At 39.6% G+C, this 25,373-nt stretch overlaps 2 protein-coding genes across 2 annotated transcripts in view; one reads left to right on the top strand and one right to left on the bottom strand.

The window, feature by feature from the left end:
- The window catches only part of hacd1 (3-hydroxyacyl-CoA dehydratase 1), a 31,561-nt gene extending 24,669 nt beyond the window's left edge, over window positions 1-6,892 (top strand). Inside the window, exons 6-7 of the mRNA XM_038297892.1 lie at window positions 925-1,103; window positions 5,759-6,892. Of these exons, the coding sequence (XP_038153820.1) occupies window positions 925-1,103; window positions 5,759-5,841 (262 nt within the window). The 3' untranslated portion in view covers window positions 5,842-6,892. The remainder of the gene's footprint in view (window positions 1-924; window positions 1,104-5,758) is intronic.
- A 426-nt stretch (window positions 6,893-7,318) lies between these two features.
- Window positions 7,319-25,373, bottom strand: part of LOC119791665 (collectin-12-like) — a 44,659-nt gene continuing 26,604 nt past the window's right edge. Inside the window, exons 3-10 of the mRNA XM_038297888.1 lie at window positions 24,695-24,817; window positions 13,324-13,410; window positions 12,193-13,236; window positions 11,573-12,064; window positions 9,804-9,940; window positions 9,612-9,721; window positions 9,140-9,285; window positions 7,319-9,041 (exon numbers count right to left, since the gene is read on the bottom strand). Of these exons, the coding sequence (XP_038153816.1) occupies window positions 9,031-9,041; window positions 9,140-9,285; window positions 9,612-9,721; window positions 9,804-9,940; window positions 11,573-12,064; window positions 12,193-13,236; window positions 13,324-13,410; window positions 24,695-24,817 (2,150 nt within the window). The 3' untranslated portion in view covers window positions 7,319-9,030. The remainder of the gene's footprint in view (window positions 9,042-9,139; window positions 9,286-9,611; window positions 9,722-9,803; window positions 9,941-11,572; window positions 12,065-12,192; window positions 13,237-13,323; window positions 13,411-24,694; window positions 24,818-25,373) is intronic.

The following is a 25,373-nucleotide window of genomic DNA, read 5'->3' as shown; positions in this document are numbered from 1 at the left end:
GGTGCAAACCAGTCATGTTTGACTGTTGTGTCAAATTGGCTTAATTAGATTGAAAGATGAAAACTGCAGTTGAATGTCTAGAGCATTTTGTGATCCCCTAGAGCTAATAAGGTTATTCATATGAATGTCCAATTAGGGTGGCAAAATACTGACTATTATAAACCTAGGAATAACAGCAATAATTATGGAACTGAAAATATTATAGGTTGTTTTCAAGTTGGGGAAATCTATTGTTATAACCTGGAAATTAGCAATAATGCACATGGCCATGTTACCATAGTAGTGTTTAGGCCCCACACTCCCTATATGCAAGTGCTGGTCAAGATTCTCAGTCATCCAGGTCAAATTAAGTACATTTCGCTCCCCATTCAGGAAGCTTTTTCAATTAAAAAAATATGCATGGTGCATTCCTCCACTGTATACACAAATGATTTGTACAACACTGAACTATTTTAGTCTTGAAGTTGAGCCCCTGGATGGCATAAAGTAAATATGATTTTACATGTTTTGTTAATATATTACATATATATTGCATATTGATGCTGCAACAAACAAATATTTCAATTACTTTCTATTACTGCTAGTCCATTTTCAGCTTGTTATACGTATTCCCTAAATTCTCTTAGCTTGACCTTTTGTGCAAAGGGGCAGGAGCTTTTTGGCTTTTTTCAGACAACTTAAACATGTTTATCTAATGACAAAATTTAATGCATTTCGGAAAATTTGTGTTGACAAATAAAGAAGCATATTTGCGTTGAAGAAATGTAGACCTCATAAGTAATGCATGCATTGCTAGCTGAGTTTGATCAAATAGTTATCATCAGCATGCAAGTGTGTTCCCATCTTCTGTGTGCTTACCTGACTGTGTTTACCTGCTACCTGGATTGAAACTGAAAGTCATTCAGCTTTTTTCTTATTCTGTAGATACAACTTCTTCATCATCTTGTACCCGCTTGGAGTTGTTGGAGAGCTGTTCACCATTTATGCCGCTCTACCATTCGTACGCAGGTCTGGAATGTACTCCATGAGGCTTCCCAACAAATATAATGTGTCGTTCGACTACTACTACTTCCTCATCATCGTCATGCTATCCTACATCCCACGTAAGGAGAAATTTCTTCCTTATGCTCTGCATCCAGTGGTTTGTAAAACGTTATAAAGCATGTGACCTAACTGAAAAATAATCATCCAAAGTTTGTTTGAACTGTTCCAATTCCATCCAAAGTGTTTCTGACTCCTACAGATACAAAGTTGTCTCTTTAGTGTTGTTCTTTTAAAAACTTATAAAGGTTCTAAGACTGTTATTACTGTTAGGAGCCATGTTAAAACAATTATTATTATTAATGAGGGGTGTGAAATATACTGAATTATGATCATTGTTATATTAGTACAAGCAATATATCAAGACAGCAACTAAAAAAACCAATGTTTGGAAGCAATATATGGTAAATTATAAAATTTGAAATCTCATGTAATCACGCTCTGAATGTAGGTAACAAATTTTGCTAGTTGGATGGATTCCAACTCCTGAAAGTAGAGCAGACATTTGATAGTTGAAAAGCAAAAAAAGTAGTCACAAAAATGTTGGGTAGTAAAAAAGCCAATTACATGTTCACCATGCAACACATGCTTTGTCTGCTTTGGATATTTTGGAGCTGCCATAGCTAAAACCCCTCTTCGACATTGTGTGTCAAGAGAAGGGTCCAGAGATTGTTGGACAAGGGTGATGGTACCCCTTCAAAAGAAGGGAGACCAGACTGTGTGCTCCAAATACAGTGAGGATCACACTCCTCAGCTTCCCTGGGGAGGTCTTTTGAGGTCAGGGTCCTGGAAAGTCCAGCACATTGTCAAATTTTCACTTGAGGAGGAGCAGCGTGGTTTTTGTTACAGCTGTAGAATACTGGGCCAGATCTATACCCTTTAACAGGGTGCTTTAAAGTACATGGGCTTTTGCCCAGCTGGTTCACATAAGTTGGGCAAACAAACAAATTCTGTCCTTTTACTCGTTTTTCAAAGAGAGAAAGAGGGTATTCTCATTAAAATCTGTGCAGGCTAAATGTCATACACATCACTGCGTTACACTGGTGCAACACATTTCTGTATCGAGGCTAATACATCCGCTGTCTTCCTGCTGTCTATCTTTTGATTTCGCAAATCTGAAGACAATTCTTGTGGATTGCAATGTAAAAGTGTGGGAGGGGTCTAGTTTTGGGACCTGCAGATTTTTCTCTTTTTGACAATCACATGGTTCTGCTGGCTTCTTTGAGCCAAAATCTACTGAATGCGCTAAAACAGCTTCGCGATTGAGCGTTTAGGCACCTGCACCTTGGCTAGCCAGGAGCAGCTCGGAGCAAAACTGGTGCTCCTCCATACTGAGAGAAGTCAGCTGAGTTGGCTAAGACATTGTCTCTGAATTCACCCTAGATTGGTGTGTCTCCCACACTAATACAGACAGTGCACTGGTCTGCTATGGTGAAGAGGGAGCTGGAGAAACTTTCCATTTACCGGTTGGTCTAAGTTTCTTTCCTCAATTATGTTCATGGTATCTGCATTATTTCCAGAAGAATGAAATCCCAGTTACAAACGGAAATAATGAGCATCCTTATCAGGGTGGCTGGGCACTCCCTTAGAGACAGGATGAGTAGTTTGACAATCCAGGAGAAGCTTTTAGTAGAGTCGCTCCTCTTCCATATCAAGTCAAATGATGCTGGAGGGACGAGTTCTCTGAGCTGGCCCTAGAACATCTCAGGCTTCTCCAAAGCAGCAGGAAGAGGTGTCTGGGGAAAGGGATGTCTTTGCATCTCTACTGAGACTACCGTCACCCCAGCAACCCAGATAAGTAGAAGAAAACGCATATGAGACTTCTTAAATGCCTCCTGAGAGTGATGTTTCAGGCCTGTCTGAAGGGGCAGCCCAAGACTTAATGTAGAGTCTACATCAGTTGACTAGTCTTGCAATATCTCAGTTTTCCCCAGAGAAGGAGGTTTCTGGGGAGTCAAAGGGCAAAGTGTGGGCATCTTTGCTGAGTCTGCTGGCCTTGTGACCCTTCTGTTAGTCTTTCCTTCCTTTCCTTAGTCTCCCTCAACTTTGTTCTTTCTGTTTTCAGCCATTCAGTTTATCTCTGAATATATTGTTTTATTAAGCCACACCCCAATCAGCAGCCTGTCTATACACCACATGAAGCACAAGGCAATGAGAGCACAGAACAGCAAGACAGCACCCCCCTTAGACAGGATGGACCAGCTACACTCAAAATAAAATAAAGACTCAAGGTATTACCATAACGTAGCTCTATGTGATATAGACTTAATTAAAACAAGGCATAGATATTTACAGACCTTCAACTTTATACATTTTCATATTAAATGTATGTGTTTACTTGCCCGCTAATGTGACAGACCAAAAAAATGTATCTTACACAGATACAAGTTTAGAAGTTTGCCTATGTGATAGGCAAATAAAAAGTAGTCCAGATTTACAAAGTGAAAGAAAATGTAATTCCATCTTTTTATTTGAAAGGAATCTGAAAATATACCTATTTTATTTAAGACCTTATTTCTCCAAAGCCCGTAAAGTATTTAGAGCAGCCAATTGCCTTTGGATGTTTACCAATTGGTAAATACTCTACAATCAAATGGAAAGTCTTCTGTCCAAGTTTATAAGACACTTATTTCAGCGTGCAGCAGTTTCTATGGCAGAATGCAGTGACGTGCGGTCAGGGGAGGCAGGTGAGGCAGTGCCTCACCAGCCATCATGGAAAGAAAGAAAATATATAATCATAAAGTAATTTAAATTGTTATATTCATCCGGTGGTTTGTACTAAAAAATATTCATTTTTCATGTAGCTTCACCAATTTCGATTTTTATTTGTTCAAAATCGCTGAATTTTCTTATTTTCCCATTCAAATGCTTGGAAGCGATGCCGGTGAGGCAGCAGCGAGCTCTGCCTCACCTTGGATTGCGCAACCCCTGGCTCTGCGCTGGCTGCAAAGCGGAGAGAGCATGTTGCTGTACGGCGTCAATAAAATGGTTTAAACAAATGTAATATGTGAACTTATTTCTAATAATTTGGCTTATGTATATAATGTACAGAGCTTTTTGTCACCAACTGTGTTTGTGTAACGTGTTTCGTGTAATGAGCGATTATAAACGGCAGAGAACAAGTTCGAGGTGAGGCAGGCAGTTCTCTTGCCTCATGGCAGGGGGTGCTCAAGAGACTGAAAACATAAGGCAGGAACAGGACGGATCAAGGAAGGCTTTCTTCCCTGGCAGTGATCTCCATTGAGACAGAGAGACTTTTAAAACTGAAGGAAGATAAGGAGGACTTCTATTCATTTATAAGTAAAGGTAAGACAGTAATAACATTTATTTTGTTTTGTTTTTTAAGGAAATGTGTGTTTTGTGAGCTACAGTTTGTATGTGTAAGGATGCAGAAGTGAAACATAACCTGTAAACTGCTGTCAATCTATGCATCTATTTGCAAATCTGATTCTGATGACGTCAGTGCCTCACCAGCTATGAACCTCACCGCACGTCACTGGCAGAATGGCCGAAAAAGAAAACAATCTATTTGTTGCAATACCCTGTCAAGGGCCAGACCTTAACTTTATTTGATTGTCGCAGTGGGAGTGCTCCAGAAACAATTGTCTGCTAACTGCACTATGCTAAGGTAATCATGTAAAGAAGAGCACAAAAGAGGGTGCTTTAAAGGAAAGTAAAACTTCAAGTCACTGCTGCTTCAGGTGTACAAAGGTTATTTTCATGGAAATATTGGCAATTATAAAAACTTCCTTTCCTAACAGTGTAACAGGACCAGGTTGCAAACAACTCATAGTGGTATAATGTATTGTTTTCCAAAATTATGCTCAAAGAGTTTCACCTAAATGATATGTCATACTAGATGATAATGTGGTGTATCACAGAAATAAATGTGGATAAAAGATGTCACTCAAGAAGTTGATCTTACCAAGCAAGTTTATCAAGAAGTACATTTACCACATGTATAATTGTTGCTGTAAGTTTCTGGCAAAACATCCTGTCTCTTTGTAAGGGATTCTTGATTTGCTTTAGCATCACAAGCTTTATAGATACTTAAAAGAACGTTTCAAGTTTTTTTCTTTGAAATATGAAAATCAAAGGTGGAGACAGTGGTTGGTATTTTTATTCAGCCCAAAAAATATTGAAAAGTTGGTCTTTGTGCATCTGCATGGTAACTAATTTGAGGAAAATGGCCCAAAGTGTGTAAGGTTGGGAGGAAAGCATCTGCCATTATCAATTTTCAAGTCTTAACAAATCTCACCAACTAGAATTAGGCCTGGGCCACTATAACAGATAAAAAGATGGAAAGTTCATCATCTGACCAGGGTGCCTTCTTTCGTGTGTTTGCTGTGTGCTTTCATGGCTTTTGGCAAACTGTACTTCTTTGTCTTGCCACTTCCATACATGCCTGATTTGTTACATGCAAGACTAACAGTTATCCTGTTGCAATTCTACCACCTAAACTGAGGATCTCTGCAGCTCTTTCAGACTGGCTGCTTCTTTGTTTATTCTCTTAATGCTGACTTTCTGTTCAGGAGAACAGTTATGTCTAGGTAGGGTTACATATTCTTTGACATTGTTTAGAAGTATTATTCAAAAGGGGTAAGTACAAATGTACCTTAATAGGACCCCCCCCCCCCCCTTCAGAAGTGAGCAGTGGTAACAATCATCTACTCTACTGTATTCATTTTCCTTAGTTTATCCCTCTTCCCTTTTTCAGTCTTTCCTCAGCTCTATTTGCATATGCTGCGGCAGAGGAGGAGGGTGCTCCATGGTGAAGTAATAGTAGAGAAGGATGACTAGACGTGCGCCACCTCGTCCATTTAAGCCAGCCTGCCTGCACATCACCCTGACAAAACGTCTGTTCCACCCACTCACCAGTGACACCCCTCACCTTTTTATTTTGGCCGTTGGCATTCTTATCTGCCTGGGACCTGCAGAATAGCTGAGGACCTCCCTGCTAACCAGCGATGATGATGAAAACTGGGATACATTTCTGTCTGATATATGATTTGGTAAGATGTTTACAGTTCTGGAGTTACACCACAGCACTAAGATATCTGGATCCCCTTATTCAACCACTGGCTTTACACCATCTCATTGCACCGAAGAATAACTGAGCCACATCACTGGTTCGTGACATGAAAAATGAGAAGAAACGTGGAAGGAAGATTGTACGTTGTGTGCTCTGAATTGTCCCTCAGCCCTACAATTTGGTGGATTTGAAAAGTGATGCGACAGCACAGATCACGGTACAAAAAGTTCAATCATACCTCAACAATAAATCTACATTTAGACAAATGTGCTGCTGCTTTTGTGTATATTTGTTTTACCTTTTGTTTAAACTATGCAATGTAAAATCTTAATCCACAGCATCTCAGAGCAAGCACAGCTCCGACTTAATTCTGTCTGTTTGGCTCAGCTAGTGCTTTCTTTTAATATTCTGATGTTTACTATCCTAAAGAGATTTTCTTGGAGTCTTTGCAGAAATTAGTGTGTAAATCAGCATTTTTAGGTTTTTGTCAGCCATCATTCTGCGTCTCATTTTGTGTTAGGTAGTTGGCCAGGATCGTAATTAAAGGTGCAATTATTAAGATCTTTTCAATCTTCTGTGCAGCTGAAGGAGTGACTGTGATTGGAGTTGACCTAAAACAGGAAAGCAGGATTTGAAATGACTTAAGAGGAAGTGTCAATGATCTGAATGGACTGTGGTTAATCAAAGAGAATCAGTTTTGCTTATCATCTTGGTTAAAAGAAAAGTGAAAGAATATAAACCAAATGTTAAATTAAGCAGAAGGACATTAAAAAAATGTGAAACTACCTTTTTGTGAAAAATAAACTAAATTCTTCAACAGCGAGGAGTTTTTGCGATGAACTTCACTTGATTTAAAAATCAAACAACTCTTCAAAGTTTGATGGATTTATTAGAGATTTTTCCTTCAATGTTTGTAATTTAAACCTGAGTGCAGAAAAAGTACATTTTCTACAAGTCGGAAAGCTCAGTGAATGTTTATTATATTCAAGACTTCTAAAGATACACAAATCTATGATCCAGAGACAATAATCTGTTTTTTTTTTTTTCAATTTATGATCGGCTGTGAGAAATATTCTAGAAAGCATTTCCCCCTTAATCTTTAATCGCATTTAAACTAAGACCATTAACCTGTTTTGGTTTGTAAAGACATCACAGGTGCATGTACAGGTTGATCTAAGTACATCTTAATTGCATTTCAGTCATTACATATATCAATACTTCATTAGAGACAGAATGATATATTTCAAGCATTTAGTTTTGCTGTTTAATTTCAGATTATGGTTTACAGCTAACAAAGATTTCAATAGAGAAAGAATACATTAAAGTCCAAACAGTCACATGGAAGACAGCTGTGCTGCAGACGTCTGGTTCTTCATCTAGAGTTTAAGTAGAAAAGGTTTCAGATAACATATATCCCATCATTCTGTACTAGTGGACAGGTTATTAAAAAGAACAAAACTGATAGAAAGAGATGTGCAAGCAAAGATAAGCATAGACGGCAAGAGGAGCCTTAAAACAAAGCAAAAAACTCTGTTTGAGGGAGATTTTATGCTTCAAGAGCGACCAAACACAGACTATAACTGTGTAAAAAAACACTCTTGAACCATAAAAAAACCATCAGAACCACCTTACCTGGATAAATAGAGGAGAAAAAAACATCATGTCTGCTGGTGTTGGTTAGCTGTGTTTTTATCAGGTGCAAAGTCAGCGCAGTTGTTAATAGGGAAACTCCATGCTTCCCTTTGCTGTAAGCAATTAAGGAGAATCACTAGAGGGACTTGATCCCCTGAGATATATTTGGAATATCCCAAAGAGGAAGAGATGACATCAAGGCCAAAAATGCAGAGGAGCTAAAGCTACCTGCGCCTTCTTAACACTTCGGCAGAGCAGAGCTACAGGTTGTCTAAATACATCTATTGATGTAACATTGCATGCAACAGAGCCATGCTGAAGTACTTAGTGCAAAATTGTACAGAACAGAAACATATGGTCATGACTTCTTAATAAAATGATTTTTGATGTTTTGTGAGTTACAACTCATGATTAGTTGTAAACCATTAAGAATAATAGAATGAAATGCTTAAAATAAACCACTTTTTCATCAGTGAAGCTGTATAAGGTTTATCTCCTTTTCCTCAAAATACTAAAACTAAGTTTTATGTAATATTCTCTAATTTATTGGACTGCAACATTAATGTTATGCTCTTTATCTGATTCAGATTTGGCAACGATGCATGGAGTCGTAAATTAGAATATTCTTGCAAATCTTACCTAAAAATCGAAACCAGTACCTCTATTAAAGAGCCTAGAGCTTTTTTTTCTCATTTAGGTGTTCTAGCCCTTAGAAATAAAATCTCCAGGTCAGACCCTAAATCGGTGTTGGACAGAAAAAGCCTGATTCGTGCAAAAAAAAAAATCTATTTGATTATAACATTTTCCTAAAATGACATGTACCTTTATTATATTTATGTTTTAGTGAAATTGTACATAAACATTCACGAGGTTAGATAAACGTTTCAGTGAAGATAGCATATCTGCTGCAGACTTTTTGTGCATCCTTTTGCACGTTGTAATCTGAAATATACAGAAATACAGTCCTTTTGACCTTTATAGCCCCTATACTTCCTTACAAAACTTGGCTAATGAAACTAACAGATGTGTAGTTGTACAGGTATATAAAATGTTGTATATAAAAAAAAAGAACAGCAACGGATTTTAACAGTTTGTCCTCCGTTTGGATGTCGGGCTGTATTGCACTTGCTGGTAATGATGCTTTGACTTCACTTTGGAGGACTCTGTTTCAGAAATCTGTTTTCTGCTGGAGCCCCTGGTCTCCACTTGAATTGTCTCTGACTTCCCAAAGTCTGTTTTCTCTCAGTCCAGACTGTCCACCTTGGTAGTCCATCAGTCATGGACAAAGTAAAGCTGCTCACTTGGGTTCTTGATTCAATGCCCTGCTAAGATCTTGCTGTAAAAAACAAATAAAAAACAAGTATAACATTTCAAATGACTTCAAAATACAAGTTCAAGTGAAAATAAATGATTCAGTCCTGAAAGTTGACTTACAGGTCTCAAGTTTCTTCTCACAGATAAAGTGAATGGAATCTTCACAGAAGAAATCGTTCCACAGGCCTTCATGGATGAGGCCCGCGCAGTCTTCCCCTGACTGATGCTGGTGGCCCCAGTTGTCTGGCTGTCCGGGCTTCCACTTCCTGCAGGCAGACAACAGGGGGCAATCACACATTACATTCACAATCAAAACTGCTCTAAATATTTACAGTTTCTTGATTATAAAAGCAAAGAGTTAAAATATTATGGCTGTTTAAAACTTTTGCAGATCACTGTATGAATGAAATTAAAGCAGAAGATAATTTCTTTATCAAAGTCAGAAGAATTAAACATGTTTTGATATGAATGAAAACACTTTTATTCAAAACACTTTTGGAAACATTTATGCTAAAAACAGTTTATCAATCAAGAAAATATATTTTTACAAACAGAAAAAAACCCTCTTATTGATTGATGACTTAACACTGACGTGAAAGTGGGAACCGTGCCGTCCTCCCAGCGCCACACATTCTCCTCCTCTCTGTCCGTCAAACCCATCCAGAAGTACCCTTTATGGACTATTTGCCTCTCCAGCCATTTCTGCAATAGAAAAAAAAAACCATCCTTAGATTGAAATCATTTAAAACAATCGGGAACATTTAATGTAATTACATCTCATCACCTGTTCTTCTTCATCACAGATGATCAGCAAGGTTGCTGATTTTGATTCACAGTTTGTCTTCGAATCATTAAAACTGTGCATGACTTTAGAAAAAAAGTAGCACTTGTTTTTGTAGTTTAACCAACCAAGAGGGCAACCTGCAAAACATAAAAAAAAATAAAAATTGGTTGAGATAATGCACTCGTTTGTTTTTTTCTGATCAGTAATAATGTTTTTATTTTGCCACTAATGATAAACAGCATAAAAACATTTTTAATTTATCTGTGCAACTGCTAAGAGTATTTTTTTCACCAATATCATTCAATTAAGTTTATTTATAGGTCCATTTTAAACAAAAATGTAAATTGTGAACTATTTAAATAACAGATTCCATTTTTATAAAGTGGGGGTTGGCACTTTAAAGTCCAGGGTCGGTATCATCAACTTTTAATAATGTACTTGAATCAAGTGTTTCAATAATAAAGAAGATTCAGGACTGCATCCTAAGGAGGTAAATCAGCCATTTGTATCAGGCATGTTGGACCAAGGAAGCCTCTAGAATTTGCAGGATACTGACCCTTTAGAGCTGAAATTGCCCACCCCTGATAAAAAAGAAATATAAGTATGTTATAAATGCTCTAAACATAAGCAAACATTACTGAAAAGGCAGAAACTTGCACATGATTTGAGTAGGTAAGCAAATCAATCTGTCAATCTGTCAGTGGAATAGATCAGTTTGCTTACCTGCTCAAATGAAGGACAAATACACTCATTTAAATGTTTTTCTTTTTTATTCTATATCAGTTTTATTTCAATATAAATACATACAATCCAACTTCCTTTCAATTACAAAACAATGCATTTCAATTCCATCCATCGTATTAAAGGCATAGTGAAAGATTTTTTGCCAATTTTAGAAAAGACATGCCCTCTCAGCTTTAAAAAAAAAAATGCAAATGCAAAACTCCCTACCCGCTCCCGAGAAGGAATGCCTATTAAAGGTGTGCGAGTGCATGTATGAGCCCATTTCTCCTCGTGCACGCTCCGTTTAAAAGGTGCTTTTCTCATAGCTCATACAAGCTTACTGTTCGCCCTAACCCCTAGATCCCTCAATCACTATATAGAGCGGGGATTATATAGTGGACTTTATAGTGAACTCAGTTAACTGAGCATTCAGACAGACGAACACTACTTTTAACTCCCTGATGGTCATGTAAACTCCTCCTCCACTGCACATTGCCTGCGCCGTCTTTGTTATTAGTCGCCGCTGTTTGGTAGCGACAGCTGGGAGCTGTGACAGTAAATCCCATGATGCTTTGTAAGGAGAGCTCTCAACGCAAAGCATTCCGGGATATATCTGCCTCTTATGAGGCCTTTTCCTTTCTACTCATAGACTTCGTAAACACTTTTTCTCTTACGACCCTCGGCCATTTTCAAAGAACTGCGGTGAGAAAGCCTTTCAAGCGTACAGTATACGTAGGCAAGCGCGGAAAAGGATAGCTAACTGGAAGAGCACTTAGGACGGCCTTACGTAAGCATATCACCAGAATGATTGACAATTAGGAGGACCACTTATTTTGATTATCCACCCGGAAAAAGAAAATTCACCACTATACCTTTAATCGGCAAAATGTTTTTGTTTTTTTGCCGGAAGACTTTATAAAGCAGCATAATTTCAGGCAATCCCTTGTCATGAAGGAGCATGTGCTATCAGTGGACGGTTAACTGTTCTGCATTGTTAACTTTTGCATAAAAAACTTCTCATCAGTCAATAAAGGAGTCGGTTTTACCTGGAGCTGACAAAGCTGGAGAAACTGCCTCATCCTGTTGTAAGACTGGGGAAAAAGAAAGTGCTGGACTCTGGGATGCTGGTAGGCCTGGTGGTCCTGCAGGCCCTGGAGCCCCAACTGGCCCAGGAAGTCCCCTGGGACCTTGTTCCCCAGCTGGTCCAATTGGTCCACGGATTCCTGGCGGGCCCTGTGGTCCAGGCACACCAGGCTGACCATCTCTTCCTGGTAGACCGGCAGGCCCCGGCTCTCCCTTTGCTCCCGGAGGTCCAGCTCTGCCCCCTGACCCTCGAGAGCCTTTAGGTCCAGGGCTCCCTGGTAAACCAGGGAGGCCTCTTAAACCTGGTAGACCTGGAGGTCCCGGTGAACCCAGCTCTCCTCTAGGTCCTCTCATTCCTGTGGGTCCTTTCATTCCTTTCTCTCCCTTTGATCCTGTCTGACCAGGTGGTCCTGGAGGTCCTCTGTCCCCTGTTTGTCCTCTCGGACCAGGTGGGCCTTAAAATTTAAAGAGTTCATTGCAATTTTTGAGAAAACTCGACAGTAGTTAAAATATTTATGTTAATAGTCATTATTTTCATATATTATTGAAGGTAAATTGTTTCATTAACCACCTGATTACTCACCCTGTAAGATAGTGAAGTTTGTTATCAGCTGTGAGTGTTTGGTGTCCACCAGCTTCATCTCCTCCATGATAATAGAGAGACTGGTGACCTCCTTGTCTAAACGAGCTGCTAGGTCCTGCTGCTGTAACTTCAGGCTGGATGTATCCGTCCTCACATCCGTCACACTGTTGTTGAGGTTCTGCAGGACATCTGAGTGACGGCCGAGGGTCTCGGACCAGCTGCGTAAGTCATTGAGGTTTAGGTTTATGGCTCCCAGAAGTTGTGTGGTGAAGCTCAGGTTGCCAGACACACGATCCATATTTTCCTCCAACTCGTCCACTTGCATCTCCATCCGGTCAAACTTTGTGGAGGTGACATTGCTAAAGTCTCTTTGCTGGTCCATGATCTGCCTTAGCGTCTGGTCATGAGCCTCAGCCAAGCTGCTGGTGTTCTGCAGCTGGTTGGTCATAAAGGCGAGCTGTGTCTCCACATCCTCCAGGCTTTCATTGTTGGCTTTAGCCAGAACTAAGGTATTGCTGGCTAAAACTTGCAGATTTTCCATTTTTCCACGAAGCCATTCTCCATCAGAACTTGTCTGACGTGACATCTGCTCCAAGTTCTGATAGTCACTGCGCATTTTGTGTATTGCCTGGCTGGTTTCATCAACCGACCGCTGCAGGGCTGCAATAAGGCCTCTCTGCTGGGCTTGAGTAAAGTTCAGATTGCTGATACTGAGCAGTGCCTGGTTTTGTAGTTTCACTTGCTGCTGGAGCTCCCTCTGCAGTCTAGCTGTGTCCCCCTTCAGACTGTCAATGATGCTTCCATAAGACTGCAGGGTGCCGTTTACTGAGCGCAGGGTGGCTGTGTTGCTGTTGAGCAGTCCCTGAATGGTGCCCTGGCTGCTCTGAATCTCTGAACCGATGCCCTGCAGCTGATTCAACTTGACTTGATCGGTGTGGACGTGTTCCTGCACCACAGACAGCTGCTTCTGCAGAGCCCAGATGTTGCTCTTGAAAGCCTGGATCTCTGTGGTGGTATTCTCTGACTTCTCTTCCGTTTGATCATCTATAAATGTACATTTGGACATACAATTGCAGAAATCTCTATTTGTCTCATTTTTGTATGTTCATGTAATCTCCAAGAAAAACATACCAAGTTTTTTTAGATTTGTCTCAACCGCAATTATCTTTCCTCCATAGTTGGCAATACCTTCAGACACACTGTCGACTCTTTGCACCACTGCAAGGAAAAAGAAGTGGAAACACAAAGGTTGGTGTTGCAATCTTATAAGGAATAGTTTTAAACAGACTAAAAAAGGCCTCCAGCTAAAGACATCACTGTATAAAAGAGCTCAGAGAAGGAGCCAATGAAAATATCTCCTTTATTCCCCTGCATTTCTCGTAGTCATGTAATAAAGGTAGACTTTGTTAAGGTAAGTCCTTGGATTAGATAAAAAAAATAAGACAAGATGCAAGTACATGGAGTAAGGAATCATGCAACATATGTAAGTGTTAAAAAAGTCAGAGGAAAAAACGATTCACCAATAACACTGGGTGGTCAGTGAGCTTGAATGAGGCTGGAGCTGCATGGAGCTACACAGGCCATGGCCCTGGGGGAAAGGGACTGACATGGGGGATGGGGGGGATCCTTCAGTAAATGGATGGATCAAAGAAAACACTGTAGACAGACACTGTTGCGGGGAGGCTCTTCGCGCCTCCACAGGCGACACCGTCGTTCATTTCCTCTGGAATGTGTCTGGGATTCCAGGAAGGCAGCCCACTTCCACCACCAGTCACTCCAGGGGGACACTTCCTCCAACTGGGAACAGTATGGGTTACTCTACTGGGAGACTGTTTACCCCAGGAGCTAAGAGGGTACTTTTTACCAAAAAAATTTGACTTAATGATGCTAATCTATGCATAACTCCTGGGATCAGTATGGATCAGAATAATTTGAGGTTCAATAGACAATAACGTTTTCCGGAAGTGCGTGGGGTTGAATTTTTATATTTTTTTAAAGAGCCAAGAGTGTTCCTTAAACTTGGCTTCTTTGAAAATTCCTTAGTTAATATTTAGAAACTCCTTAATTTATTGTTACATAAAACAAATCATTGATCTTCAGCCTGGTGCTTTATCATAACGCTAACATATACTGTACAGATGAATTTCTTCCTAAACTGCCTTTCTTCAGATTACAAATAGGCATCTAAACAGTCGAAACGCCCACGTTAAAGTGTTAGTGTTATAAAGCAAATAAGATAAATGGATTAAGATAAATAGTTCAGAAAATGTATTCAGTCTTAATTGTTACATCTATGCTTCTCATTTTAGCTAAACACCATTTGAGCGAATAAAAACAGAAAAAAACTTTAAGGGCCTAAGTTGATAGGTAAGTGCAAACTTGAACTGGTACCCTGTTAATTGTACTTTTTAAAATTCCATAATTTATTCATTTTGTGCAACCAGAATTAATCTAATTCTATCCTTTTTTATCAGGATTTTACTGGCATTTATTTATTAGCATCCTTTAGGCATAGCTTTCAAAATGTTTGCAAAGGTCAAATACAATAATGTTATACAAAGATGTTAGTCAGGAGAAGAATAAAAATAAACTACATCTACATATTTCAGTACATATTTTTGTATCTTTGCAAGGAGAAAATGAAAAGCACCTCAGGGTGAGCGCTTTTTTTTTTACTTGTTCTGTTATAATTTATTTTTTAAAATTGACAGACTAAATTTAAGCAAATTCTTTTCTTCCAGGGAAAAAAATACATCTCTAGCAGAAATACATCTCTGGCATGAAGAAAACTGTTAATTTGATTTGATTAAAACAAACCATTGGACTATACCTTCAAGTATGTCAGATTTAAAAAGCAAACATCCATCCATCCATCCATCCATCCATCCATCCATCCATCCATCCATCCATCCATCCATCCATCGTAGGGCTGATATAGAACTATGCCCACAAACACTAACACCATGCCAATCCGACTTATTTTATTAGCCTATAGGAAAATTTAATTATAGGATTTTATTTAACAAGTTTTTAAAGATGTTGATAGCTGAGGGCAGGAAGGATATTCTGTAGCTCTATTTCTGGCACTGGGTCTAGGGAAGCCTTTGACTGAAGACACTATTTTTGTTTAACAGTTCACTGAAGAAGACACTCAGCTGCCGTTTTATCAATATGTGTACTTGTGCGTTCTCATGTGCTTGTGTACTCGTAAAACGTCATCAGCCTCGACCCTAGTACCGTTCCAATTCACAAGAACAGCAGACCGGGAAAGGACAAAGTCCCAGGATGTTGTTCTCGCCCCTCCCTATTTACTGAGTATGCATCAGAGCAGACCTGTCCGTTCTTGAGATTAACAGCCATCCCAGCATGAACTGCGGCAGCTGCAGCTTCCAATGGAGTGCTCACAGAGCTCAGAGTATTAAGTTAAAAGTTCTCCTTTTTGTTACCATTGTTCAATTAAAGTACGTTTTAAGATAATTTGAGGCAAGAACATTATACTTTCAAGCGTCAGTTTATGGCCAATTTACTGATTTAATGCATAATAAAATAAAATAAAACATTCGAAGTTGAGAGGACCGCGGCAACCAGCGAACCTCGGAGGTTAAATTCAGCCTGGTCTAATCTTAGCCCGTCTGCAGCAGCACTCTCTCGGCCTAGCCATGTTTGAAGGAACGCTGGCTATGATGCCGATTTTTTGGTTTTATTGGGCAAAATGTTCATTTGATTTGTGTTTATCTAACTGTGTTAATTATTATTCCCTCACTAAATGAAAAAAGTCAGAATTTATTATTATCTATTATTAGCCCCAGACAAACCGAGCATGTGGTGACGTAACGAGTACACTTCCATTCCAATTGACCCATATTTATGCTGCGTGCTCCAGTTCACCCCAAGTCCACACTTTCCTATGTTCTTCTCAAGAACATACTTGGCATGGACACAAGTCCGTACTCGCGTTCTTGTGAATTGAGAAATGGCCAGGGTTTTCCCTAATGTTCTTCATTTTATGCAGACTACCTATTTGTGAAATCATCTCTGACGGTTTTAGAGAAGTATATCAGTTTCTGTAAGTCATTTGCTCTGATGCTGTTACCCTAGCAGGTGAAGGCAGAAGACATCTTATAGAAGATACGCAACACTTTCCTGCAAATGCCAAAGGACCTGTGCTTGCTTAAGAACAACAATCTGCTCTGTCTGTTCTTGTAAAAGGCTTCACAGTCTCCAGTCTAGTTTGTTGACCAGGTGAACACCAAGGGTATTTACACTCCTCAACCACCACCACTTCTTCTCCCATGATGGTAAAGGCCTACCAGTCTAGTTTAATTCAAACCCTTAGACTTCTTTCATAGACAGCTGATGATGAAGAAGAAGAAACGTCTTTCAGGGGACTTGAAATAACTCCAGGTATTGCCTTTTCTTTCAGGAAGAGGGAGATTCATCAAGAGTTTGAACAGAAATAAAGCCTCTGTTTCCTCAGGTCACAAGACGAGCCCTTGGAATTTCCAAAAGTAACAGAGCTTCTGATACCAACAGTCTTCTGGGATATCGGAAGACAGCCAGTTGAGTTGTAATATGTCAGTATATCGGATATTGGCCCTATTTGCTATATATGCATCCCAAATAAAAGCATGTTCTTTACGGAAGTATCTCCAATAGTGTCCATGACATCATCGCCCATAGAGAATTTGGTTATTCCACTTGAGATAGTTGTTTCTCTCATGGTTTTTATATGGTGTTTTAAATGACATTTATGACATAAAAAGTATAAAGACACATAATTAGGAATTTATTTTTATTCTTTCCCTATAGTTTTTTTTTAAGCTTTTGTGGTCTCCTGGTGAGTATAATTAGCAGTTGATGCACTTTGTTGTATCAACTCCAGGTGGTCCTGGAGGTCCTCTGTCCCCTGTTGGTCCTCTCGGACCAGGTGGGCCTTAAAATTTAAAGAGTTCATTGCAATTTTTGAGAAAACTCGACAGTAGTTAAAATATTTATGTTAATAGTCATTATTTTCATATATTATTGAAGGTAAATTGTTTCATTAACCACCTGATTACTCACCCTGTAAGATAGTGAAGTTTGTTATCAGCTGTGAGTGTTTGGTGTCCACCAGCTTCATCTCCTCCATGATAATAGAGAGACTGGTGACCTCCTTGTCTAAACGAGCTGCTAGGTCCTGCTGCTGTAACTTCAGGCTGGATGTATCCGTCCTCACATCCGTCACACTGTTGTTGAGGTTCTGCAGGACATCTGAGTGACGGCCGAGGGTCTCGGACCAGCTGCGTAAGTCATTGAGGTTTAGGTTTATGGCTCCCAGAAGTTGTGTGGTGAAGCTCAGGTTGCCAGACACACGATCCATATTTTCCTCCAACTCGTCCACTTGCATCTCCATCCGGTCAAACTTTGTGGAGGTGACATTGCTAAAGTCTCTTTGCTGGTCCATGATCTGCCTTAGCGTCTGGTCATGAGCCTCAGCAAAGCTGCTGGTGTTCTGCAGCTGGTTGGTCATAAAGGCGAGCTGTGTCTCCACATCCTCCAGGCTTTCATTGTTGGCTTTAGCCAGAACTAAGGTATTGCTGGCTAAAACTTGCAGATTTTCCATTTTTCCACGAAGCCATTCTCCATCAGAACTTGTCTGACGTGACATCTGCTCCAAGTTCTGATAGTCACTGCGCATTTTGTGTATTGCCTGGCTGGTTTCATCAACCGACCGCTGCAGGGCTGCAATAAGGCCTCTCTGCTGGGCTTGAGTAAAGTTCAGATTGCTGATACTGAGCAGTGCCTGGTTTTGTAGTTTCACTTGCTGCTGGAGCTCCCTCTGCAGTCTAGCTGTGTCCCCCTTCAGACTGTCAATGATGCTTCCATAAGACTGCAGGGTGCCGTTTACTGAGCGCAGGGTGGCTGTGTTGCTGTTGAGCAGTCCCTGAATGGTGCCCTGGCTGCTCTGAATCTCTGAACCGATGCCCTGCAGCTGATTCAACTTGACTTGATCGGTGTGGACGTGTTCCGTCAATGCAGTTGATGCACTTTGTTCCCTAAAATGTATTAATTTCCTTCTATTTTAATGAAAAAAGGGATGAAACGTATAATTAAGTTTCATGCTGCTGAGAGCTTTTCTGTTAAATGAGCTTATAATTACAATGAGACCTCCTGTGTGCAGCTCTTTGTCTCACTAGCAGCCTTCACCATTGCCCAAGAATGACAATGAAGTTCAGTCACAATATTTCTTTGCAGGCCGTAAATCATGACTGGAAAGTATGACTCCAAATCTGCTGGACTTACAGAATAATAAGAAACGAACCAGCATAGGAAATATACCATTGCAAACCTAGAAACTTAGAAATATAACCTTTTAACCCAGGTGAGACTGCAATAGAAACTGGGGTATATATCTAAAAACCCTGTACTCAGAATTGTACAATATGCAGCTATCAATCATTTGACCAGTCTGACTGCTGTGGAGCTTTGCAGCACTGTAGAGAATAAGCTGTGAAACCATGTAGAGTAAGACTGCAAGCTATGACACCACCTTTAATCCAACACTTTTCTAACAAGACTAACATTTAGCATGAAGTTCTTCAGCCATGTGAACCCCAGTATCTCCTTCTGTCAGGTCTCACTACAGGGCATGCTTTCCTCCTTGTCCACTTTTAATCACTGCTGACCAGTACACACAATTTACGTAATTCATCATAGTCCTAAAATAACACCCTACTGATGTATGTTTGTTTAAACACTGAGTTATGGTTGATGTGTTAAATGGTTGCCTATGCTGTAAACAGAATCATCAAATATTACCTGCTGGATTTCACCTATAGTAGATCAGATGTAAACTAAAACAGTGTAGCGTCCAACAGTATAAAATTTAATTATTTTCTGGATTTGGTGACTAATGTATTGCTTTGACTCTGATTTTATTGCTACTTTTATAGTAAGACATGAACAACAGGTCCTAAAACAAACAGACTTTATTAAAGACTGCTATAAAAAGTGAGGAGAGAGAAAGAATGCACAGGAAGCACTGCTCTGATATAGAAACCAAAGAACACCCCAAATTAAAGAAATCAAACTGAATAGCAATAATGTCCTTTCCTTTTTTTAAATCTATATCAATCTGATGAATGCTGAGAATGATAAACTATAAAACCATGAAAAAACTAAACAGTCCTGTTAAACTTCTGAGGCATTTTTTATTCATATGATGATATGCTATTAAATGTTAAGTTTGTCACCTTTGGGAGTAGCTTTCTTTCAGCTACAAGCTAGTTATAGAATGCAAAACCGAGTTTACATTGTCATAGATGAATAACAATAGTTCAGGGGGCGAAATGGACATACGTACAGAGATGTTCAAACCCCAATGACACCTCCTTTCTCTGCAAATCTCACAATTCTAAACTTCCGCCATAAAACGGGCGTATTCAAACAAAGCACCGAATTGACGTAAACTCTGGAATGTTGCCTTATTTGGTTCTGGCCTGTACTTTTGTAACGCCCCGAAATTTACATACAGACCAGCTCACTGGTTCACTGGCCCAAGAACATGTATAGAGGTAGATGTAAGACACAAGTTTAGCTGTTTAGCCTACAGTTGGGTTTACTTCTACAAGAATTACAAAGCAGATATTTTCTATATTGAATATCAGCAAGAACCACGGTCATAAATGCAGTGTCCCCGGCTGCACGGAGAAAGATTAACATTTTTACAGTCTTCCCAAGGATCCGAAGACTCGACAGGCATGGATTATTTTAGTGTATACCTTAACTGTTATTAAAAGCTGCCTTTACAAATTACTCAGGTTATTGTTGCTCAATATTAACGTTTTTTTTTTGATGATCTGAAACTTCGTACAACATAAAACAGTCAAAACAAAAAAGAAAAACTGTTCAGAATACGGAATTTCCTTTTGGTCTGCTTTGCTTTACATTGTTCTTCTTGTCCAAATATCTTAGAACTTCAGTGGAACTAGATTAAAACCCAGTAAAGGAAATTTGTGGTGACAAAAAAATCTTAGACCTCCACAAAGAGGTCAAACAGATCTCTGTAGCTAAAAGCCAGAAGGAGTAATTGAATTCTTGTCATTTTATGGAGAAGGCGCTTTAAACCTCAGCTTTAAGAGACTGTCTTCTTTCTTTTCTTTCAATCTATTGAGCGCCTCAGTCTCCACCCGACAACCTTCTCCTAGTATTTTTCCATCACCCCCCAAGCACACATCTCTGGAGAACCTCTTACAAGCTTTGTTGTACTGAACTTCCTGGTTTTGTTTTTTTCCATAAAAAAACAGATCTGTAGAGTTTGGATTTCTAATGTCCCTGCTTCAGTTTTGGTAAACACTCCCATATGTTCCCTCATTATTCAATTGGAGTAAATGGCATGAACCTAACATGTTTCAGAGTTATCTCTGTGCCTTGACTGCCTGTACAATGATGGTTCCCTATGTTTTGAGCAAAGTCAGTCTTTCTTGTTCCCGCTGCATGTTGTCATGCAGACCTAATTATTGCCAGATGGTTCAGCGGGTGAATTGAGTGCAGCTTCAGCAGAACCCACTAAAGTTGGGTTTTTACTCTAGCTGAAGCGCTGCTCCGTCAAGGGAAGCACAGTTCAAATAGACTCCAACCTCCAGATGGTTATGTTAGTACAATGCAGACTCTGCTATGATCTTAACATGTGTGCTTTTCTCTGTTCTTCATCACTGACCCACGCAAACCATAACGGTGTGGCTGCTTTGTTTTGATGCAGTTTGACCTCACGTAATGCTGGAATGTTAAACCCCCCGCAACAGATGTAATCATGCTGTTTATCACTTCAATTACTGAAATATTGTGCCTCAAAGACCCGATTCCCTCCTGCATTCCAGTGTTTTAATGCTGGCTGGAATAGACAGGTTGGAAAGTCAAGAGCTCGTTGCTTCATTGCTTTCCTGAATGGATCAGTTTGATTTTATTGCACAGCTAGGATTAAAACATGCAAAAAAAAACCTTGGTAATGCAGAACAATCTTAAATAGTATACAACATAAGTCACTATGATAAACTTTTAAAGGAACTGGGAGCAGGAAGTGTGAAATAATACAAATGCATGTCCAGCTTTTTAATGCTACTGGGTGATGAAGGGTTAAAAAATCAAAACCTTGAACAGGCTTTGTGCTGCATAATATGCTGCAATTCAAGGGCTGGATTTGCTGTGCAGTTATAAGGATGTGGCTTCAACTGACTCTGCATGCGCGCCACCGACTGTCATGATCTCGGCGCTGATGACTGACTTGTTTGCTCATTCCATTCACTCGCCCAGTTCCTCATTACTGCTTATCTGTCTACCTGCTTCGGTTTCTATTTAACCTGCCTTTTTCCAGTCATCAATACTCGATTATTCGAGCCCTCAGTGAGAATTTTCTAGTTGATATTATTTTCTCTGATTGGTTGATCCTGACCTGTTCTGCCTCTCAACCACTGAGCCTGCTTGTTCCCATTCTGATCTGTTTGCCTGACCTGTCTTGGATTCTGCCTGTTCTCTTAACATGGAGTTGTTTCTGCACCTCTTCGGATCTCTGATCTTCTGGCCCAAACTCTTGTGGATATCTTCAACAATGGCTTTGGCTTCACCCTCTGTATTGTCTTGCCTTCCGTCATCTACTTGGATCTGATCCTCTGCCAGTTCTGCAGTCTTCAAGGCTTCAGAATCTGGAACTCCCTGGGCAGCATTCGCCGCTTCTTGCTGGCAGCCGACCGGCTGGAATCTACCCCTTCCTCTGGGAATAGACTGAACTTTAAGACCAAGTTATTGACTCACACGTTCATTATTATTCTCCGCCAGATTAACGTGGTCAATAACCTTTTTTTTTTATTCCTGCAGAGGTTTCTGCCTTAGACGTTCTAGCTGCCCACTGCAAATCTGTTTTTTTTTTTTTATAAATGCCTTTTGAAACATAATACTGTCGGTCTGTCTGCCTGAATACTGGGTCTTCTGTTCTGAACCGACAGATTTTATAAATGAAGTCGCAATTTTTTAAGTAGTAGTAGAGGAAGATAAGGGGGTTGTTTCAAACCCTGTCAGAGATAGACAAAAATCTACTCAAAGCTCACAAAAAACGACACTGGCAAGAAAAAGACAACCTTACCAGCTGTATCTTCTGAGTCTAAACAAAAATATGATAATAGCAGGGCAGACATTGGGATAAACATCAGATATGCGGTCGACTCATGGAGGGAACTTCAGCTGGATTTGGGACTGAAAACTTATGATGACATGATACATTTCCTAGTGATCGTGTAAGAAAACATTATAGAGCATGTTCAGAGCTTGATATAAAAATAATATGAAACCACCAAGGAGGTGATGAGATCTAACATGCAGTAGAGCTAGCTTTAATCACGCAACAGTTGCTGTTTAGCTCTGAATCTTTATAAGCCCATCTTGTTACTGGGGATATTACATTTCATGAGATATTATATATTTTGTACTGTGATATAAGCTCTTTTGCATGTCTGTTTTTATTTACTGAACAGTTAAGCCCGAAACACAAAAAAATCTTATCTCACGATCTGACAAAAGATCATGTCGTATGAGGTTGTGGCGTTTAGCACTCATTTACAGTGAATTGTGATGAACAAACCCAACTTAATATTCTGCGAGACGTTAAGTAGCTACAACTGAGATAGACCCCAGTTCTATTTTAGTTTGACTGCACAGCAATAAATTGGATATTCAATGGCTCTGACATAAAGAGAGACGAGTTGCAAAGTATAGTTAACACATCCGCTTTTGGGGGAAAAAACAAAATAAAATTTCTCAATTGCAGGGTGGGCAGACTTAAATAAACAATCAATGAAACATTTTATTAAAAAAATACATGTTTTTTTTCTTTTTCCAACTGTTTTTGTCATTACACTGTCACAAGTATAAAGCAACAAAATTAGCTCTCTGCATTTTACCCATCCCCTTGGGGAGCAGTGGGCTGCCATTGTAAGTCGCCCAGGGAGCAGTGTGGGGTTAAGGGTCTTTGCTCGGACCCAGAGTGGCAGTCTTTGGGAGAGGGTCTTGAACTCAGAACCTTTGGATTCCAAGCTCAATGCCCGGACCAGTAGACGGCCACTCCCCAGATGCCCATGCCAATGCAGTTCTGGAGGACAGGAAACGAATACATAAAAGTAGTAGCAAAATGGGGGGGTGTACTGAAATGTCACATCCCCTAAGAAAAAAACTGATTGGGTTTTAGTTCGTTGCAATGTTTTCCTTTCATTTAAACTTTGTTTCTACTATTAAAAAAAAAAAATAAACATCCTCTGTTTTGGTTCAAGAAATGCTGTGCAGGTCATGAAGTTAGGCTTTGTTTTGTAAATGCGGCCACTGTTTTTTGTATTTTTTATGAATAATCTCACTCAGTCAGATATTGGACATTGTTTAAATTTGTGAAACAGAAGCGAAAAAAATCAGCACTTATCAGGATCTGCTCTATGCATAGCAGGAGCCTCTTTATATGCAGTCATTTTGATATGGTAAAAAAATCAGATCAGAGATTAAAAGTCGAACGGCACCAGTGTGACTCCGGCTTTATCCTGTTGGTGGCCTACAGGTTTTATGTTCACAGCCACTTCCAATATGGTGGATGTGCCAATATATTCAACGGTAAAACAAAGTACCGTTTGCAAACATTTCAAGCTTATATTAATAACACCTTTCTTAAAAAATGTTTTGGTATCCTTTTGATGCATGATTGCAATATATTTTCACTGATGTGGAAATTTTTCTGAATTTACCTTTACATCTAGGATTAAATTGCTTTTACCCAATCACTGACAACTATTCACACAACATAAAAAGGGCTAATTTTTATAGTGTGGGGTTAAAAAGAAAGCTACTAGTAGCTGTTCAACTGTACAACCCTGAACATATAAAAATGGTTATACCAACTTTCATCAACCTCGTGTTAGCTTGTGCCCTATTTACTAAAGGCTTAAAGCAAGACCAGTGCAACACATCTGAAGGTAGATTCAGTATTTGGTGAAATTGGCTTTTCTTTAGTTATTCCATGCTGTTTCAAGACCTGTGTTATATAGATTATACCAAAAAGGTGGTTAGATCTATGGTTGAGAGTTTTTGCAAGAGCGCAAATGGTTAAATAAAATCATAGTTTGCCATAAAAATAATATATTACAATTGTATTATAGTAAAATGTATTCTAAAAAGTGACAGGGTTTCAAAATGTTTGATTTATGTTTACTTAAATTATAAGTCTTCATCTTAGGAGGAACTTTGTTAATGCATTTGTCTAGGGTGTCCATTGTGCTTTGCTCTGGTTCTTAAGCTCAGTGTTTCATAAGAGAGGTCATCAGTCTTGAAGTTTTGCTGCATGCTCAGCTGCCTTGTGATCCTTCTTTTCACAGATTTCCCCAAATTGGATATTACAAGTAAAAAAAAGATCCCAATCATAAGATGCAACCCTAAAACAATAAAAGAGGAACTGTGAAAATGTGTTCTTCAGAGAAGTGAAAGCTCATCTCACCTTTATATCCAAGAGCAGCAACAGCAATGGTGAGGAGGGTGCACAACACATAGAGCAGAGCTATAGAGGTCTTCAGCGCCCATTCGTTCTTACACTTTGTGCACTGGGTGCCCTCCTGGATCCCTGGGTGAGAACAACGAATACCACATGATTTAGTGCTGTTTATGCTGGAGCAGAAATGTTGCACATATTATAAGAGACTGAAGGTCACTAGGGGATCTGGAAGTTCCACATCTGGATAAACAGCCCTGGGGTCTACATTAAAGAGAGCAACGGTTCCCTCTGGGGCTGGGTGGTGAATGGGAAGGTACAAAACAACAGCTTCACCCCCCACACACACAAACACACACACTGTTTACTCTCAGTAACATGCATGTTTCCCTGAACTCAGTTTTCCCTCAGCAAACTCTCATTGACTTTACTGTACTTTTTTTCAGCACCTTCTTCTATCAAACTGAAATCATGGCCATTCAGCGTATAAAGACACAAGTAGAATTCCTCTTTGAGGATATTTTTCATAACAGATGAGTGGCAAGATCCACAGTGCTGCCGGGAACACAGCTGTATTTCATTTTCAGTTCAGGAAGTGTGCCTCTGTGTGAGTGGAGAGGTTGGGAGGGCAGTGTGTGCATGTGTTGGGGGGTATTCTGGCTTTAATGCACCTGGAATAGCACATCCT

This window comes from Cyprinodon tularosa, unplaced genomic scaffold, assembly GCF_016077235.1.
Source record: "Cyprinodon tularosa strain WSP-4 unplaced genomic scaffold, ASM1607723v1 ctg4, whole genome shotgun sequence".
Classification (NCBI taxonomy): domain Eukaryota; kingdom Metazoa; phylum Chordata; class Actinopteri; order Cyprinodontiformes; family Cyprinodontidae; genus Cyprinodon; species Cyprinodon tularosa.
Note: the sequence above shows the minus strand (reverse complement) of the source record. Positions and strands in the feature narration are given on the sequence as shown.